The sequence below is a fragment of the Protopterus annectens genome, chromosome 5.part1 (genome assembly GCF_019279795.1).
Source record: "Protopterus annectens isolate FY-2018-M chromosome 5.part1, PAN1.0, whole genome shotgun sequence".
NCBI lineage: Eukaryota > Metazoa > Chordata > Ceratodontiformes > Protopteridae > Protopterus > Protopterus annectens.
Genome location: NC_056736.1, coordinates 710,436,370 through 710,457,233, shown reverse-complemented (window position 1 = coordinate 710,457,233; position 20,864 = coordinate 710,436,370). Strand labels below are relative to the sequence as shown.

General features: G+C 38.7%; 1 protein-coding gene across 2 annotated transcripts in view; it reads right to left on the bottom strand.

Annotated features, from left to right (window-relative positions):
• Window positions 1–20,864, bottom strand: part of INTS4 (integrator complex subunit 4) — a 1,189,969-nt gene that overhangs the window by 710,376 nt on the left and 458,729 nt on the right. For both annotated transcript variants that reach the window (XM_044073339.1, XM_044073340.1), the window contains exon 10: window positions 1,897–2,071. In XM_044073339.1, the coding sequence (XP_043929274.1) occupies window positions 1,897–2,071 (175 nt within the window). The remainder of the gene's footprint in view (window positions 1–1,896; window positions 2,072–20,864) is intronic.

Sequence of the window (20,864 nt, the reverse complement as noted above, 5' to 3'; positions counted from 1 at the left end):
TTCCACACTGTGTGTTACTCTCTGAATACGGTCACATTTCCAGATCTTAAAATATATATGATGAAAAGGTTTAAACCTACTTCAGTCCTTCCTTTTATTGGGATTACTTATGTACAACAGCTGGCTCATCTACAGTCTGTATGACCCATGTCCATCCATTTTTTTTCAGCTCTGCACAACAGTAGGACTACACTCATTTGAGATGGTTAAAGTCTTCCTTCTGTCGAGAGAGTAAAGGTCCTATTCCACTATGACTCTCCACAATTTCTCCAGTGGTGAACACCACTGATAAGATCTTTTGTTAGGTGGCTCCAAAATACTGTGATTTAAATTTCACATTCCCCAAATGATTTGTGTATTACCTCTTGTGATACAATCAAGGAGTGGTGACTTGGTTGTAATGCTCTGAGAATTAACTTTTGGGGTCAAACTTCTTAGCCCTTTACTTCAAGAACTCTGTCCAAAACCAAAAGTAATCTGATACAAACATCACAAACCAGGGCCACTTTTTAAATATCCATAACATTTAATTAGAACACTGATGAAATAAACATGCATTTTCTGAAGAAGTATTTAACCACAATGTTTAAGGCTACCAGCTTACTACAATCATCACTATTCACATTCAGAAATATTTAGGAGAGGTGGTTTAAGCATATAAGCAAGTTCCTTAGGGCTTGATCTTGGCCCTCCAGGTTTAACCCTCCATGATTTACTTCCATTAAGACATCATAGAGAGCAGAGGTTTAAAGCATCATTGTTAAGAAGTTTATGATATCCAGCTGTTTCTATCCTCCTCTTAGAAGCAGCTGTCTGGCTTTACTGACTTAAAAGATGTCTGAGGAAATCTTAGCTGATGCAACAACTCTAAGTAAAACACAGGGCAGCCAAGGCAGAGATTATTAGTGTGCATGCACTCTCTCATCTTCTAGTGCTGATGTTCTCCCCTTTATTTTTCTATACAGGGGCAAGCCACCTAGAATTTATTATGTTAATAAGAAGCCTGGGGTATAACTGGAATGCAGGCTGACACTTAAGGACCAGACGTTAAGAGATTTGGAAGACCTACACTTCCATCATAAATAATGAGCACCATTAATACTCCCCTCCACCAAAGACCTTCAGATGGTTGTTCAAGAGCTGATATCCATACTGGATTTACTGCAAATCATTTTACCATGTGGTCTCGTTTGGTGACTATTTGTAATCGGTGCAAGACTCTATCCTGGACCATTACAGGCACTGCTAGATTTTGTCATGTCACTCTTATTCTGTGGGTACTGCTACGTCTGACAGACAACAAAAGGCCAGTGCTTAAGATTTTAATCATGACAATTTGTGCCCCACACAATGTGAACCCTGACCTCACATATATAAAGGAGTTAACACAGATACCTGGTTTGCCAGGTCAGTTTTGCTGCATTCAGGTTGCTAGTGGTTTCCAGGACACATCCAAAGACATCTGAATGGTATGCTTCCACCTGTTAGACTTCGATCTTGAGGAATCGATACTCAACCAATTGCAGACTACAGATTTGGAGTTAACCTTCATAACTTCCTTGAAGATCCTTTTATTCTCCCACTCTTACACAACTGCATACTTTAACTTTATTCTGTATGCTGCATGTTTTACACCCAATGAACTATATGGTACCAAGTTTAATCAATCTTAATTCAGGTGCTGAAAACTATGTCCAGGTAACTAAGAACATTTCTTTATCTTAACCTTATTCATTTTCCTTGTTCTTTCTTTCAAAGTTTATAAACTGTTTAGCATCAAGAGGTTCAGACATTCTACGGTATTTTGCTTCCGTTAATAAGAAAAATGGCACTAAAGCATTAAAAATAGCAGAAACGTTTCGTGGAGCATGTAGAGCAATTTGTAGAAAGACTTACCATACATTTCATCTTCTAATCCGTGAACAAATGCTCCACAAGCTCCTGAATCAATCAGGTTCACCGCATCTGTGTTGAGTTCCTCTTTTGGAGCATCATCTCCCCACTTCCTGCCACTGGAAAATTCACCAGAACTGTACAGCTCTTTGGCTCGTTCATGTGCCGTGCGCTTCCTCTGTTTAGAGAAAGGAACAGTCAGTCAGCAAATGTAATCACTATTCGTAAAATATTCAACAATTCTGGAATTTCTACCACTCAATCTTAAAGAAAAATTTAAAATGAGATCACCCATATTTATAGCAAGCACTTTCCATTTGGTTCTTGACGCTAAAACCCAAGGTATTACAATGTATAGTGTTGAATTATATTTCTAGTAAAGCAAAAAAAAAAAGTATAGTATGGCACATTAAAAATACTTCCTCTGCTAGGGTAAACAGATATTCAATTTAACAAGTCCTTTTAAACACCTTTATTAAGACATAGGCAAGCATACATTAACAGAAAAGAAAACAAGCCATATTTATTTTTTTTTCTTTTGTACACATTATGCATCACATATCTTTTCTTTTTTTATAACTATAATTTGTCCAGCATTACATAATTTGCACAATTCTTGCCCACCCATAAACCTCACTCCTCCTAAATATTATTCTACATTTATTGTTCCCATAATTTCAATTTCTACAGAACTTGCTCTTTCCCTTCAGTTCTTTTATAAAATTCAATACATAACAGTACAGCTGGTTTATACTTTGATTTTCATTTTCTAGTAATTGCTTTTTTGGTAGCCAAGTGAATTAAAGTTAACAAAACCTTACTGTATCTAAATAGTTCAGATCCTTTGTCCAATCTCAAAAGAATCATTTCCTGAATTATAGCCATTTGCCTCACCCAATATTTCTGAAAGTACTCTGTAGAGAATTTTTAAACTCTGCCAACTCATTATACTCCAAGAAACTTATGTTCCCAGTTTCCTCTGTCTTCCCCATCACACCTCTAACATTTAGTACCTACCGAAGGAAAAATATTTGGTCTGCTGGGAAAATAAAAATACCTATGCAAACACTTCCAAGGAAAAATCCCATGGTTGTTTGGACTTGGTTGCATATGCATGTCATCACATTGTTCCCTTGTAAACTGCTTCCCAAGCTTTTCTAACCTGATTCTTATAGTTACCGTGCAATATTTATGGTAGTGGATTTTGCGAAAAGGATGGACATGGCTGTGGTGAATACGTATTTTAACAAGAGGGAGGAGCATAGGGTGACATACAAGAGTGGAGGGAGATGCACACAGGTGGATTATATCTTACGTAGAAGGGCCAGTCTGAAGGAGATTGGAGACTAAAGTGGTGGCAGGGGAAAGTGTAGTTAGGCAGCATAGGATGGTGGTTTGTAGGATGATATTGGTGATCAAGAAGAGGAGGAGGAGTGTGAGGGCAGCACCAAGGATCAAAAGGGGGAAACTGAAAAGGGGTAACTGTGAGGTGGAGTTCAGGGAAGAGTTAAGACAGGCACTGGGTGGCAGTGAAGAGTTACCGAATAGTTGGGTAACTACAGCAGAGCTAGTAAGGGAGATGGCTAGAAAGGTGCTTGGTGTGACATCTGGAAAGAGGAAGGATGACAAGGAGACCTGGTGGTGGAATGAAGAAGTACAGGAGGGTATACAGATAAAGAGGTTGGCGAAGAAGAAGTGGGACTGTCAGAGAGATGAAGAAAGTAGACAGGAGTATAAGGAGATGAGGTGCATGGCAAAGAGAGAGGTGGCGTAGGCTAAGGATAAAGCTTATGAAGAGTTGTATGAAAGGTTGGACACTAAGGAGGGAGAAAAGGACCTGTACCAATTGGCTAGACAGAGGGACTGAGCTAGTAAAGATGTGCAGCAGGTAAGGGTGATAAAGGATAATGAGGGAAACGTACTCACAAGTGAGGATAGTGTGTTGAGCAACAGAAAGAGTACTTTGAGGTGCTGATGAATGAAGAGAATGAAAGGGAGAGACGGTTGGATGATGTGTGGATAGTGAATCATGAAGTGCAGTGGATTAGTAAGGAGGAAGTAAGGATAGCTATAAAGAGGATGAAGAATGGAAAGGCTGTTGGTCCAGATGACATACATGTGGAAGCATGGAGGTGTTTAGGTGAAATGGCAGTGGAGTTTTTAACTAGATTGTTTAATGAAATCTTGGAAAGTGAGAGGATACCTGAGGAACAGAGAAAAAGTGTTTTGGTACCGATTTTTAAGAATAAGGGTGATGTGCAGAGCTGCAATAACTACAGAGGGATTAAATTGAAGTTATGGGAAAGAGTAGTGGAAGCTAGGTTAAAAAGGTAGGTGATGATTAGTGATCAGCAGTATGGTTTCATGCCAGGAAAGAGCACTACAGATGCGATGTTTGCTCTGAGAGTGTTGATGGAGAAGTACAGAGCAGGTCAGACAGAGTTGTATTGCATCTTTGTGGACTTACAGAAAGCATACGACAGGGTGTCTAGAGAGTTGTGGTATTGTATTAGGAAGTCGGGAGTGTCAGAGAAGTATGTAAAAGAGGTACAGGATATGTACGAGGGTAATGTGACAGCAGTGAGGTCTACAGTGGGAGTGATGGATGCGTTTAAGGTGGAGGTGGGATTACATCAAGGATCAGTTCTGAGCCCTTTCTTATTTGCAATGGTGATGGAAAGATTGACAGACGAGATCAGACAGGAGTCCCCGTGGACTATGATGTTTGCAGATGACATTGTGATCTGTAGTGAGAGTAGGGAACAGGTGGAGGAGGCCCTGGAGAGGTGGAGATATGCTCTAGAGAGAAGAGGAATGAAGGTCAGCAGGACTAAGACAGAATATATGTCTGTAAATGAGAGGGAGGATAGAGGAATGGTGAGGTGAGGATGCAGGAAGTAGAGGTGGCGAAGGTGGATGAGTTTAAATACTTGGGATCAACAGTTGAGAGTAATGGTGAGTGTGGAAGAGAGGTGAAGAAGAGAGTACAGGCATGATGGAGTGGGTTGAGAAGTGTGTCAGAAGTGATTTGTGACAGATGAGTACCAGTAAGAGTGAAAGGGAAGGTCTACAAGAGGGTAGTGAGACCAACTATGTTGTATGGGTTGGAGACAGTGGCACTGTCAAAAAGGCAGGAGTCAGTGCTGCACAGGGCACAGTTACAGATGTTAAGATTTGCACTGGGTGTGACGAGGGTGGACATGATTAGGAATAAGTATATTAGAGGGTCAGCCCAAGTTGGAAGGTTTGGAGACAAAGCCAGAGAGGCAAGATTACGTTGGTTTGGACAAAGTGTATAGTCATCCCCTTTGGCAAAAACAAAGTGCCCACAAATTACCACATAGGTGGTAATCCATTAAATACAGAAGAAGTAATTAGGGACCTGGGGACCCAAGTTGATAGCAATCTCTCATTTGAAAACCACGTAGCCAAAGTGGTTAGAAAAACATTTTATATAGCCCACCTAATCATGAAGGAATTCACATCTAGATCAGGGGAGGTCATCGTGCCTCTTTACTCATCCCTCATCAGGCCCATAATAGAGTACAATGCCCCTTTTGGGATGTACCTTACCAGACACCTGCAGCAACTGGAAAGACCCCAAAAGTACCTCACCAAGAGGATCAAAGGGCTCAAATAGATGCCATATGCTGCCCGGTTAAAAAAAACTCCAGCTCTACTCAGTGGCATACCGCCTGTTCAGAGGCGATCTGTGCCTGACGTATAAAGCCATGTCCAACCCGGAATTAATGGACATGCTGCACCTCAGAAAATCCAAATCCCATCGAGCTACGCTCGAGAGACTTGAACCTCAGCACTGAAATAAATAGGACATGCTGGAGGGACAGATTCATAACCCAGAGGCTCCCTTCACTCTGGAATAAAATCCCAGTCCAGGTTAGGCAGAGTCCCTCATTGACTCTCTTCAAGAGGAATCTTGATGAGTGGATGGGAGATCGTAGGTTTACCCCAGGTATCACTTCTGTGTCACTGTTAGACAGAGTCACAGTATACTAACCTTGAAAAAGGGCATAGCAAAATAAATTTAAAATGGGTGGCGATAGCCAAACACATTCTGGCTAGGCTTATAAATGCCCTAGGGCAGATAGCCTAGTATGAACCTATGTGCTGAGGAGGGATGCACAGTATATTGGGAAAACGATGCTAAGGATGAAGCTGCCAGGTAACAGGAAAAGAGGAAGGCCTAAGATAAGGTTTATGGATGTGGTGAGAGAGGACATGAAGGTGGTTGGTGTGACAGAGCAAGATGCAGAGGACACAAAGAAATGGAAACAGATGATCCGCTGTGGCGACCCCTAATGGGAGCAGCCGAAAGAAGATTTAATATGCCTTACTATTCCTATTTAACAGCAGCTTCTGTTCTAGATTCAAATAAAAAACTCTACCAGAGCAGGTCTTTCACCTAGGATTACCCTATCCCTTTCTCTTTGCCGATACTCTGACATCAGTTTCTGGTAGGGAAGGCAGTCACTAGCCTGCAGTCCAAGCGTCTTCCTAGCCTTATACCACTCTAATATTACCTTTCCCTCGCAAATTATTCACTCCCAATACACTGGTTCCTTTACTCAATTTTCTCCAGTAAATTCCAGCCCCCTCTTGCCTATTTTCTGTACTCTTACTTGCAGTCATCAGTATTGGCAAAATCTCCAATCTCCAGTCTCATTCAGGCTTCGTTCTTAGAACATTTTCTGCTACTTTATGAATATAATAGTCTGCATTTTTGTTATTATTCTCCTTAAGAATCTGCATCCAAAATCCCATTTTTTCTCCTTATTTCTTGAACTTCTACAACGTGCATCATCATCCCTTTCTTTGAATTACAACCTTTTGCTTTTTACACACACACACACACACACACACACACACACACACACACACACACACACACACACACTCACACACATATATATATATATATACACATACATACATATATGGGTCATGGACAGTTTGCCGAATGGCTGTTTCTCCGAAATTGAAACGGCCGGGCATACTTGTGCGATAGTGCTTTTTGCCGAAAAAGCACTTTCACGGAAGTATGTTGAAAGGTAAGGGAAATCGTGAGGGAATTGCTGTTGCCGAGATCATAGTACAGTGGCAATAAGGGAATATTCCCTTTTCCCCACTGTAGTGCGATCTCGGAGTGAGAATATGAAGGTGGGGGCTGTGCCCCCATGCGTAAACATGAGTTGTGTTTTTTTTTTTGTGTTTGAGTTTGTTGTTTTTTTTACTATTTGTTAGGGACTTTAGCGAAAGTGCTTTTTCGGCAAAAAGCAGTTTCGCTAAAGTGGATTCGGTGATTTGGTTTCAGACAATTGAACAATCGTCCAAGACCTATATATATATATATATATATATATATATATATATATATATACATACATATATATATATATATATATATATATATATATATATACACACACACACACACACACACACACACACACACACACACACACATATATGTATATATGCAGGGTCTATATTAAATTATCGAAAGCTCCCGTGAACGAACGTCATTTCATCGAAAACACCATTCATCGATTTCTGTTCTTGTGGGGGCTGCACCCTCCACTAATTATATACACCAACCCCGAGATCGCACTACAGTGAGGAAAGGGCAAACTTTCTGATCAACCGTGTATCTAATCTCACTATGAACAGTTCGGTGAGTGACATGTTCGATGTAAGAGCACAGAAAATGTCTTTTCGATAATATAATAGGGACCCATATATATATATATATATATATATATATATATATATATATATATATATATATATATATATACATATACACACACACACACACACACACACACACACACACACACACATACATATACATAGGCACACATATGGGTCTGCTGTACTTCACTGAAGAAATACTTCTTCGAAAAAGAACAGTAAACCCACACTTACGTGAAAGTGCACTTAACCGAAAGTGCACTTTCGAGAAGAACAGTTCAACAACTGTTAAGGAACACCAAAACAATGTTTTTGCAGGGGGCAAGCCCCCCCTGCACCCCTTGACTTAAATATACCAACTCCAAGATCGCACAGGTAAATTCCCTTTTCCCCACTGTAGTGTGCTTCGGCGCCTCAGTGTTTCTTAATGGTTCATTGAACCGTTCTTCTCGGAAGTGCACTTTCGAGCAAGTATGGGTCTACTTCTCTTTTTCGAAGTGTTTCTTCGATAAAAAGTAGTAGACCCCATATATATATATATATATATATATATATATATATATATATATATATATATATATACATACATACATACACACACACATGCACATACACGCAGTTTACTATCAAAATCCCAGATGCTCTGCAAGCACGGGATACCGGATGGCAGATGGCCAACTGCCATGTTGCTGTCAGTAGATCATATCAGCGAATGCCACTGTGCATTCACTGATATGAAGTCGATCTAAGGGCTAGAGATCGTGGTACAGTGCAGATTGGGACATTCATCCCTTTCCTCACTGTAGTGCTATCTTGGAGTTGGAATATATAATTAGCAGGGGGTGTGGGGGTGCAGGGGACTTGCCCCCCTGCAAAGACGTGATGTACCTTTTACACTGTATTTCATGTGCGTGACATTAACATCAACTTTGTAGTTGTAGAGTATAGGAGTCGATATTGTGAGCACACTTTATTTCATGATTCGAGCATTTCTTTCGTGTTTATGACTGAGACTACAATGTTTTTCGACATTTTAATAGTAAACCTTTTATATATATATATATATATATATATATATATATATATATATAAAATGTGTGTGAATGTGTGTGTGAGCCTTAACTGTGTAACTCTAAAATATCCCTTCAAATCAGACAATCCTAGACTACCTCGTTCTAGTTCTATTGAAGGATCAACTTATCCCGCTTACCTCTTGCCCTCTTTTCCTCCCCGATAAATTCTTTTAACTATTGTCCACAACTTCTCCTCTGGAGGTAAAAAACATGCCTGACCCATACATAACACTAAAGGAACTAAAACATTTTTTATTGTTTGTATCTTACTATCAATATCTATAAACAAGAACTTCTAGCTTCTCAGTTTTTGTATCATCTTTTGTTTAGTCTGCCCCTACATTATCCTTAGCTGTCATAACAAAAGCCTTTTTAATCCATACTCCTAAATACGTCATCTTTAAAGGGTCTATATTAGAACATCAAAGTTTCAAAACTTTAAATGTTCTAATATCGTACCCTATTACGTAAAAGTTGAAAATATCGAAGCAACAGAAAACTGATTTTTTTCCTAGGGAAAGAATTTGGTTGTCCGTTTCTGTTGCTTTGGTATTTTCAGTGGTGTGGTGGAAAGTTACGGGTCAGGTTCAGGTAAGTGTGCGATTGAGTGCGGGTTAGGTGTGTGCACGATTGTGCGGACGTGATGGTTAGGGCGGGTTAGGTGAGTTAGGGTTAGGGCGCGGGTCAGGTAAGTGTGCGATAGTGACGGTCCTTAGGGTTAGGGTCTGGGTTAAGGTAAGTGGATAGTTAGCGGTGTGTGTATAGTTTAGTGCAGGATTAGGTGTAAGATTTTAAGTGTATGTGTGTTGATTGCTGTTTGTTTGGTGTGCTTGTGTTGTGTGTATGTGTTTTGGAACAACAAATTTTTTCCCTAGGAAAAAATTCACTGTTCTGTATTTTAGCTTTCACGTAATAGGGTTCACTATTAGAACATTTGAAGTTTTGAAACTTCGATGTTCTAATATAGACCCTCTTTAAAGTGTCCCCATAAATGTATACATTGCCAAACCAATTTGTTTTAGTACATAATTTATGGCTATAGCCTTTGTTCTATCTTCAATAAATTTTATATCCCAAAAAGACTTGAAACTGTCTTCTATAAAGTGCATCATCATCATCTCAAAATGTTCTCAAATACTGAGATGCCCTTTGCTGGATTTATCAGGTACAAAATAATACCTGTAAATAAAGCCAACTTTTCTTCATTAACATACCAATTTATATTCTTGAATTCGAGTCCCTTATTTTCTTTGCCAATAAATAATACGCAAATATAGTGGGAAAGAACACCTCTGCCTGATTCCTTTGTTAAGACACAACTTATCAGACAGGAACCTCCCCATTTTAATTTTTGCCTCATATATCCACTTAATTAACCTTATTTTTGTCTCAGGGAATGGAAATGCTTCCATTGCCCTAGTCATAAAGTCCCAGCTTACTCTATCAAATGCTTTCTGTGCATTAAGACCCATCAACAACAATTGTATTTTCTTACATTTTGCTTCTGTCTGGGTCATCATTGCTCAATTAATGTTGCCAAATGTTTGCCTCCCCTTCACAAAACCACACTGATCCATACCTATCAGTTTTGGCAACACCTTTGCCATGCCTTTAGAGAGTAAAGACACGCACACTTTATAATCATGGTTTAAAACTGAAAGCTGTCTATACGAAGGAAGGTCTTTATTCTCTTTGCTTAATAAAGCTACCACAGCTTTCTTCCAGAATGGTGGTGCTTCCCCTCCATTACAAATACTGTTAAAATCTTCCAGATCTTTATCACTTTCTTCCCTCCTAACTTCCAAACTTCCACAGGAATACCATTTGTTCGTAGTGACTTTCTTGCAGACTGATTATAAATTACCAGGAACAAAACATATTTTTGAGTTGTGTTTCTGCAAGTTTATTCATTCTCATAGGAATCCTAATCTAAATTAACAACCATAATGCCTGCAATACTTGTCACACAGAAGATCTATGCACAAACTTCATGAACATGATTTACAACATGGTTGCTCGAATAATCAGTCTTGTGCAAGTAAAATACCTGCTCTCTTGATTAACATAATAAAATCAAGTTTTCATTTCACTCTTAGGTCATCAAAAAGTTGAGCACAGAGCACTTTACGCTGTACAGCCATGCATAATATAACACAGCATGTCATATAGCAGCAAGCCACATACGTAAACTGTGCCGAAGAAATTAAGCAGTGTGAGGAAAAGTTAAAAAGGACAAAATATAGGAAGACTGAAATGTCAACAATCTTAGCAGAGTTTAGGGTCCAATATCCCTGGTAAGGTTATATCAAGGTTCTAGTACATCACATCCATCATCATCAACTGACTGATGCGCTAATTTCTCCTAGACTGAACTGCAACACACTTTGTCCTGACCAACACGAGGGTGATCTATGTAGACAGGTAACGTAGAATGCAGCAGCCAGGGTAGTGATGGGATCCTCAGAAAATACCAATGTTATATCTCTGTGCTTCTCACAAAGCAATGGGTTCTGTGTGGTACAGGATCACCTATAAAGCAGGACTACACATGTCCAGCACCTTACATAATCTTGACTCTGACAAGGCGATACTGTCAGATTATTAACATTAATTTGATCAGGAAACCTCAAAAGGCCCTTGCAAAGATGTGATGTGTTTGGGCTAAAATATGAGCCTTATCTGTGGCTGTGCCAGTCCTGAAGATTGGACTACCTCAGTAGTTCTGAAATTCTCCAAAAGTGTTAGCATTTAGGGAAAAAAAAAACATTTTATATATATATATATATATATATATATATATATATATATATATGAAGACTTCTTTCAAAAAGACTTTTTATGAAGCATACTAAGAAGCGACACTATAAGACTGAACAATTCTGAATGTAACAGTCTGTGTGATACTTTTTAAATTACAGATATTCATATCATTTGATAATTATAACTTTACACCTGACATAGCAAAGTACTTTAAATTGTAAAAGAGCTACGGACATAAAAGACTGATTGAAGGTTATGATGCATTTAACTCAGTTCATTACAGCAAGCCATAACAATTACAGAACCAAAAAGGGTGGTGATCCCAAGCACCAAAAATGAAGAAACTTTGTTCAAGACAAGCACAGGGTATGGAAACAAAGGTCTGGAAACCCTTTTGGTGGTCTCATAACTCATGCATAAACAGTAACGAAGAGTCATTTGAAACTGCAGAAAACTAATCTAAAGGGTAAAAATGCAAGAATAGTATAAAACTAGCATTTTGCAGCATAAAAAGGAAGCCATAAAAATTAGAGCTTGCTCTAGTATGCATATGAATCACCTCTAATGAATGGCTGTGTGGGATAGTATGAACGCAATGGGTTGAAGTATCAAATATGGAAGCCACACGAATACTAACTTATACTAAAAAAAGAAAAAATATTACATAGTGGTACATCAGTTAATATTACTGTCTTATGGCACTTTGTGCCAGACTTCAGATCCTGGCAAGGGTGCTTTCTGTGAGAAGTCTGCATGTCCTCCCTGAGTCAGTGTGGGCTTTCACTTGATGATCTAGTTACCTCTCACATCCTCAAGACAGGTATTTGTGCTGTGTGACACGTAAGTGATCATGCGCCATTCAGGAAAAGTTACTCTGTCTAGTTTCTACAGTGTGTAGTCAGACTCCATTCTGACCTTGAATTGGACTGAGCAGGTAATCAGAGAATGAATGTTTAGTCTGTAAACAAAAAGGGCATGATGCAGCAGTATACACTTAATGTAAAATTCTGAGAGAATTCAGATGGATTCGGGGGGGTTTAAAATAAGTGAGAAACTGGAGGAGTACATAAAGGCAAAGGCCAAAAAGGCTGGAAAGAATACAAGGAGCTTTAAGTCAGTATTCAGATGCAATGACAAAACTGCGGAAATCAGAGGCTAAAATGAAGGAAAGAAGTGTTGAATGTGAGGCTTCTCAAGATGAACTGTTTTAAAAAACAGAGTTAGAAAACAGAAAACCCAGAGAAAGATTGATATTTTTTGCTATACGAGAGACAGTGGAAGGAATAGACTGCATTAATTTTATGAAAGGACAAATAAGAAACGTGAATGGTATTCCTCAGCAAGGCTTGTTAATTGAAAGGGGACATCCTACATATGCTTCAAATCTGATCATAAGAAAGAAGCCCAAACCTACAGTAGTAAAGATGCAGTCATACAAGCACAAAGAGCTGCTCCTGGTAAAATTGGGGAAGAGAAAAGTATTTACAACTGGAGACACCAGAGTGTTTGTGGAAAATTATAAGTCAATGTACATCAGGTAGAAGAAGAGAGACAGGTGTGAAATTCAAGTTGCTATATCCAAGTGTTTTTAAAACATTTTTTCTAGAGGACTGAAGACATTTCTGGATGCAAGACAGACTAGAGAGGAAAAATATCAAGCAAGTTGAAAAGTTGAAGGGGACTCTGCATCTTATTCTTTTGACAATAGCAAAACCTCTTCCATTGTTTCAAACAAAAAAATAACTGAGTAACAGAAAAAGCACAGGAACTGCCTAGAAAAAAAATCATAAGTAAATTTGACTTGAACTAGAGGCCTATGTTACGTAACTGAGATGAAGAGGAAGAAAGTATGGAAGATCAGCAATAACGTGAAAGTAAAAAACATCAGCAATTATTTGAAAGTAGCAAATAAATGAAAAAATGTAAAGTATCAGTCCAATAAGATGAAGTTTGTTTTGCAAGAATTGTCTAAAACAGACTGGAAGCTTGAGGATGAAATTAAAGTAGTGGGAGGACTCTAAAGCACCATTCCCACTTTGTCATAATGTTTAAAAGGAAAGGAAAACAAAAGAATGGGAGTGAAGAAATAACTAAGTAAAGAAAATGGTTGTGTTCTTAGTAAAACATGGATTATAAATGTCAAAGTCAACTACATGTTATATTGTAAAGAACTCCTCTGCAGTATGAAGTATTTTAAATGTGAGATAGGGACAATATCGTTAGTGACTGCTGTTTATGCCAGTGATATTAAAATAGTTTTTTCATTCCCAGGCCATATATTGTAACAAAATAAAGGCTGAATAAGCAACATAATATTGTGATCTTTGGCTGCTGCGGGTAGCGATATTTATCTATTACAATATAGCAATTTCCCTGTTTTATACAGCTGTAAGTAAAGACTAAAAGTTCTTAATTTATGCTGCAGACAAGAATTTGTTTTCTCTACGAATATAAAACAGAAAATGGAAAGCATGTAAAAGGTAGATCTCTGGTATTTGAAAAGAGTTATTTCTTGTGTTTGTAAAGCTGTTAGCAATTCTGGCATCAACAGGTGTCAGTAAGGATCAGGCAGTATTATATGGGGGCAAGTTGTTAATCAGGAAGTGTCTAAAAATTGTGTTATGCAGCACTTGTATTAGAAAAGTTATGATTAGTACTTAAAGAGGAAATGGCTAGCAGATCAGTGAAAATAAATGCAAGTTTGATAATGAGAGAGATGTATACCTTTGCAAGTAGTTGCATTCATAGAGGCCTTAGTATTCAAATATTAAATATAGCAGTGCACAGTTATGTTATCTCCAAATCTTAGAAAAATGTACTTCTCTACAACTACTACCCTACCTTTTTGATAACCATCTGCTTACCCCCACACAACACTGCTTCAGGCCTAGACACAGCACCACAACTGCTCTTCTCTCCTTCCTCAAAACTGTCAATTCCGCACGTGACTCCAGCCATATTGTATCTACCATCCTGCTGGACCTATCCAAGGCTTTTTTCTATGATTTCACGCAACGCCCTCTTGTCTAAACTCTCTCATCTTAATCTAACCACCTCCTCTATTAACTGGTTCTTCAGTTACTTCTAAAATAGGCAGCAGTCAGTTAAGTGGAAAAACTGTACTTCCCCATTCCTTAACACCCTCACAGGAGTACCACAGGGGGCCATATTAGGACCTCTACTATATAATATTTTTATAAATGACTTCCACTACTGTATTCCTAATGCCAAACTAGTCCAATATGCAGATGACTCTATGATAATCTGCTTCTCTGAATCCCTCCCCATGTTACAGAAACTACTAACCCAAGAAGCCTTCCTAACAAACCAAGAACTGGATGTTTAACAACCACCTAGCACTGAATGCTTCTAAGTCCAAAATCCTGATATTCACCCCCTCAAAGTATACTAATATTGACAAGAACTCTTTCTCCATAACGAGCCAAAACAAGACCCCTATAGAAATCGTACCCCATGCAAAACGGGTTCCTATTACGTTGTCGAATGACAACAATGTTGAATGCTCAGAAGAGCGAAACCGCCACATATCGAATTTCGGATTGCGGGATCGCAGTACAGTGAAGAATAGAATATTTGCCCTTTCCTCACTGTAGCCCGATGTCGGAGTTGGTATATATATTTAGCAGATGGTGTGGGGGGCACAGCCCCCCACAATAAAAGTTTCGATATGTGGCAGTTTCGCTCTTCTGAGCGTTCAAAATTGTTGTCATTTGACAATGTAATATGAACCCTGCAAAATTACTAGGTGTCACTACTGATGAACAACTTAAGTTTGACATTCATCTTCAAAGAAATATAAAGAAAACACGCCAAAAACTAGGCTTGCTCTACTGCCATAACCACTACCTTACTCCCTCTACCAAACATGTCCTTTCTACCACCTACTGTATCCCTTCCCTTTTATATGGTGACCCCCTCCTTACTAATCTCCAATCCAGTCTAAAGTCAAAACTAGCTTTCTGCTGCAACAAAATCTCAAAATTTGCCACTGGTGTCAAATCCTCCACTCACCACTGTAATGCCCTTCAAAAATTAAACTAGCTTGAACTGCCCCACCATCTCTCCTTCATCCAACTTTCTTATGCACATTAACTTATTTTAAAACCCTCTCTCTGCCCATCTCTTAACTCCTCCCTCAAATTGTACCAGCCTGATAGACTACTCAGGTCAAACAATCAAAACCTACTTGAAGTATACAAGCCTGCTCGTACTCCAGGCAAATTCCTCTTGTCCTTCTCTCTATCCCGACACTGGAATTCCCTCCCTCCACATATCTGTACCACCAACAACCACTTACCTTCAAAACCTTGCTCCATTCCCACCTCTCATCCCTCTGGGAATGCTCCTTCTCCCATCCCACCTGACTCTCCTCTATTTCACCATATCCTACCCATCTCTCTTCTCTAATTCTCATAAATCCGACCTCTCTCCACTACTTCTGCACACCGTGCCTACCTCTCTTCTCTAATTTTTCATAACTCCGATCCACACTGTCTTGTTTTCTACCTAATCTCCTCCTACACGCTTGCTCCTCACTTTCTTCTAATTATACATATACCCACACTTCTCCTCCTAGTCCTGTACTACCCTCCTTCTTTGATTCTTATTTCTTCTGTAAATTTACTTGAGAAATCACTATTGTAGACGATATAAATAAATATCCATATAGATACTATGCTTTCCCTGTAGAAGCATTTTATATCTGTTGTTAGGATGTCTTTTACTACTATGTATACTACAATTTCTTTTTGCTATACTTTGTAACATTTTGTTGGTTTGTTGTCGTATTACTTTATTCATTTGTTTAACCTTGTTGGAGCTTTTCTCCCCAGGACTCCATTGAAAATGGGCTCCTTCGGCCCAATGGACTATCCCGGAAAACAAACTGTAAATAAATAAAATAACGTGTACCGAGTACACTACTTCTTATAGGTTCATAGGTAGGTACTGGGCTATCGGCCCAAGGGCCTACGTAAGCCTAGCCAGCAAGGTACCATAGCTTACACCACCCAAGAAAGATATTTTCCTGTGCCACTGTCCAGCAGACACACAGAAGTGATCTCCGGGTATTTCCCATCTACTCATCAAGATTTTTCTTGAAGAGTGCTAATGAAGAACTTTGCTTGACATAGATGGGTAGCTTGTTCCAGAGTATAGGAAGTCTCTGGGACAAGAATCTTAAAGGCTAAACATCAGTTAACTGAGGACATACAAGTTGTTTTTCACATTTAAGTAGGAAATAGAGATAGGACAGGTATATTTGTTAAATGGCAAAAGGGTAAACAGGTACTAGAATGAACTTCCAGCACGATTAAACCTAATGTTAAAATAGGTAAAGCCTGTGTGTGTTGATGGCTATTTGGAGCCAATGTCCCAAAACAGATGGGTAACTTCCGTTTTTGGAAAGTGTATATAGTTCTGTGCGTCTGCTGTGGATTAAAAGAGGTTGGGGTTTAAATGTATTTAAGTTTTTTGTGTATGTTTTACTGAAGCAAAATGTCTGGGAAATGTGACATAGATTCAGTCATTGATGAGAAGGAGCAACTGCACTCAAGATCATCTTGTCAAACATTAATATTTGAATAGAAGCTGAAAGTTGGAAACATATATTCAAAAGAACTCCCCATGCAGAACATATGAAACTAACAGCTTATCAAAATGACTTATTCTTATCAGTTTTATCATGAAATGTCAATGGCATTATAGGTATACACAAAAAGCAGAGAGTGCTGAATTACATTAAAAAATGTAGGTTGCACAGAGCATTGTTACAGGACACACATTTGGTTTGGTTTTGGAAAGTGAATCTGGCAAAGAAAGGACTTCATAATGGATATTTAGGAAAGCATTAAGGACAAAGTGTGTGTGTCTTTTTGGCTTTTCCCAGTTAGGGGTCGCCACAGCGGAACTCCGGTCTGCTAATGATTGGCAGTAGATTTTTTATTTTTTTTTAATAGTGCCGAGTTGCCAGCCCGACACCCAACCTTCAGCGAAGGCACGCCCATTCACGCGTGTCTTTCGGGGGCCACTCAACCGCGGGGAGGACATGCAGACTCCACACAGAAGGCAATCCAGCCGTGAATCGAACAGGAGAACCTCTTGCTATGAGGCAACAACGCTACCGCTGTACCACCGCGGCTTGTAAGAATGGGTCCAACAGTGATAAAAGAGGAAAAAGAGAAACAATAATTGTAGATTTGTGGTAATAAGGGATTATTGGAAGGGAAGGAGGATTACAATGGCATGTATTTATATTCCACCTAAAACTACTACTATAGAGCTGAATTTTGGGAGATGTGATTCACTTTTGGCAGGAAGCATTATTTGTGGGTGGGAACTAGGATATAGTTTGCATTAGTAAGGATGTATCAGTGTGACCTAGAAGGGAAAAAAGAACAAGGGAGGGCAGATTTCTGAATAAATATATGAGAATATTTGGAATGGAAGATGTGAATTACTAGCAGGAACTCAGAATGCAAATATTGATATTCAAGGTATAATAACTGGGCTACACTAGTTATAAACTATTTTAGATTATGCACCAATAAAGATTATTCAGACAGAGATGCAATGTCACAAAGTAAAGATGAGACAACAGCACTTTCCTAATTTTCTGTTGAAAGGAGAGCAGTTTCAGAAATGGGTAGCAGAAATTATTCACGAGTTACTAGAGAAGATAGAAACTTCTTCAGACGGGATAGCTGTTGAGTAGAATACAGTGAAAATGGGAGTCTAAAATATGGTACAAATAAGAGAGGTATATAGGAAAGACATAATATGAAATATTTAGAGGGGGTGGCAAAGGCTAAAGTATTGCAGAAGGAGGAGAAATTGCAGTGTTACTGTTTTTGTTCTGTGCAAACTATTAAAGGAAAAATCAGGCAGCATATGGATAATATGAGTGAGTTTAGAAAGGCTCCCTATTGAAGTGTTGGTATTCAAAATGCTGAGTGCTGACAAGATGGAAAAAAAAGACCAAAACTATGGGAAAAGACCGAATCTCTAACATCGCTCTTCTTTACATTTTTTTTTTGCAGTGATAAATTCCACCTGTACCCCCCACAACCTTATATATACCAACTCCAAGATCAGCATACCTTGGAGAAAAGGGAATATTCTAAGAAATAAACATTTCTCAGAATAAGTATATGCAAGTCTGTTTTTTCAGCCATTCAATGTCTGTGTTTCAGCATTCACTCTAGCACGTCTTGACATTTCAAATGGTTACTGTTTAGAAAGGTCGCTGTTAAGCAAACAATCCAGAGCACAAAAAAAATTTAGCACAAGTTAGACAACTGAAAGTAGAAAGGGTTGTTGCCAAACTTTGGGAGCCTATGACAAGAAAACTAACCAGTAATCCTACACAGGTATTAGAAACATTTTGGAAAATCTATGAAAATCTGTATAAAGCAGAAAAATGGGGGAACTAAAAACAGGCACAAATGGATATATTTATGGAAGACTCAATTCTGTAAAGGATAGAGGAAAATGAGGCTTAATATTTAATTACTAAAATAAGAAGGGATGACATAAAATGGCAATGTGTAATCAATCAACGTGCAAGTCTGCAGGAACTGATGGTATTCCTGTAGAAGTCAGGAAGGAAGGAAGGAAGGAAGTGATAAAGATCTGAAAGGTTTTGCATGACAACAATTAAAAAGGAGGGACAGTACCAGCATCTTGGAAGAAAGCTGCAGTGGTTGTATTACTCACAGAAGGTAAAGACACCCCTCAGACCTAGCTTCATACTGACCAATGTCAATTCAAAACCATAATTACAAACTATTTATGTCTATAGTAGCTAACAGAATAGCAAAGGTGTTGTCAAAACTAATAGACATGGATCAATGCAGTTTTGTGGAGGGGAGTCAAACAGCTGACAACTTTAACAGAACAATGACAATCTAGAGTGTGCAAGAGAACACGTCTATTGTTGGTGAGTCTTTATGCACAGAAGGCATTCAACAGAGTCAACTGTAATTTTATGACTAGGACAATGGTAGCATCTGTGTTCCCTTAAATAATAACAGGGTTAATAGGGACATTATATGAAGTTCACAGACAAAAATGAAGGAGGATAGGGTCCTCTCTAACAAGCTGTGTTTGAGCAGAGGAATGATGCAGGGGTGTCCTCTTGCCCCTTTACTTGCTCTATATACAGAGCCCTTGGCAAAGAAAATATATGAATCTCAAATTCAAGAATACAACAGGTATGGAAATCAAGAAAAGTTAGTTTTGCTTGCACATATTTTATACTTAACAAATCTGGAAAAGGATATGTCAGCATTCTGGACCACTGAGACAGTTTCAATTCTTTCCAGGATATAAAATAAAAGGAGATAAACCAAAGGCTATAGCATTTATGTATCCATATCAGGATTGGTTTAGTAATACCAATATCAATGGGGACATGTTGAGATGAAATATGTAGGTGTAGAGATAAAAATGGATTCTATTATTGCAGCTAAAGATATGTGGGAAGAGTCTAAACAAACAAATGTAAAAAGTGAGAAGCTGGATGCTCTTGATTAAGGATATGGATAGCAACGTACAAGTAAAGAAAATGTTTCTAGCCCCTTTAGTTTTATATACAGGTCAGGTATATCTTTATCAACCAGAGGAGACGATGTGGACCACTGAAGGAATTTAACTGGGAGGGGGGAAGAGGATAAGAGATTTGAAGGGTTACTCTGGAGCTACACAGTTAAGGCACATATATGTAATATAAGCAGAAGGTTACAAATATGATGGTGAAAACGGGGGGGGGGGGCAAGAAATAAGGGTAGTACAATTTTGGATAAAGGTCCTTGAAAAGAACCCACCACACATTATATTTATAAAGTTGCAGAAAATATTCTAAAAACTAAGCCAACATGGGACTGGAGAAAGAAGATTTACCAATAGGGATGACAGCAAGTTGGGGCACAGAAAATAGGCAAGAGGAGCTGGAATTTATTACAGAACATTAACAAATGATCCAATGTGGTGGAAGCAAATAACTATGGACGGAAAGGTAAAGGAGTGGGATAGTTTGGAATGCAGGTTAAAGACTGCCTTCTCATACAGGGATTGATAACAAGAGCAGAGGCAAAGAGAAAGGGGTAGGGGAGTGCTAAATGAAAGACCGGCTCTGGTTGAGAGTTTGGTTAAGTCTACAACAGATGCTGCCATTAAAAAAGGGATAATTAGTAGGACATATACAACACTGCATAATAACGATTGGACTCTATCAGAAAAGGTTGAAAAGACTCAGAAGAGATAATGGAAAGGCAATACAGAGGAACACTATGAAGAATTCTGTACGGCTCTGAAGTATGCAACAAAGCCCAGTCTGTTTAGAATTTTTGAACTGAAGTCCTTCCGTATGTATTTTTATGCACACAGCAGAATTCAGTGATTGTTTTC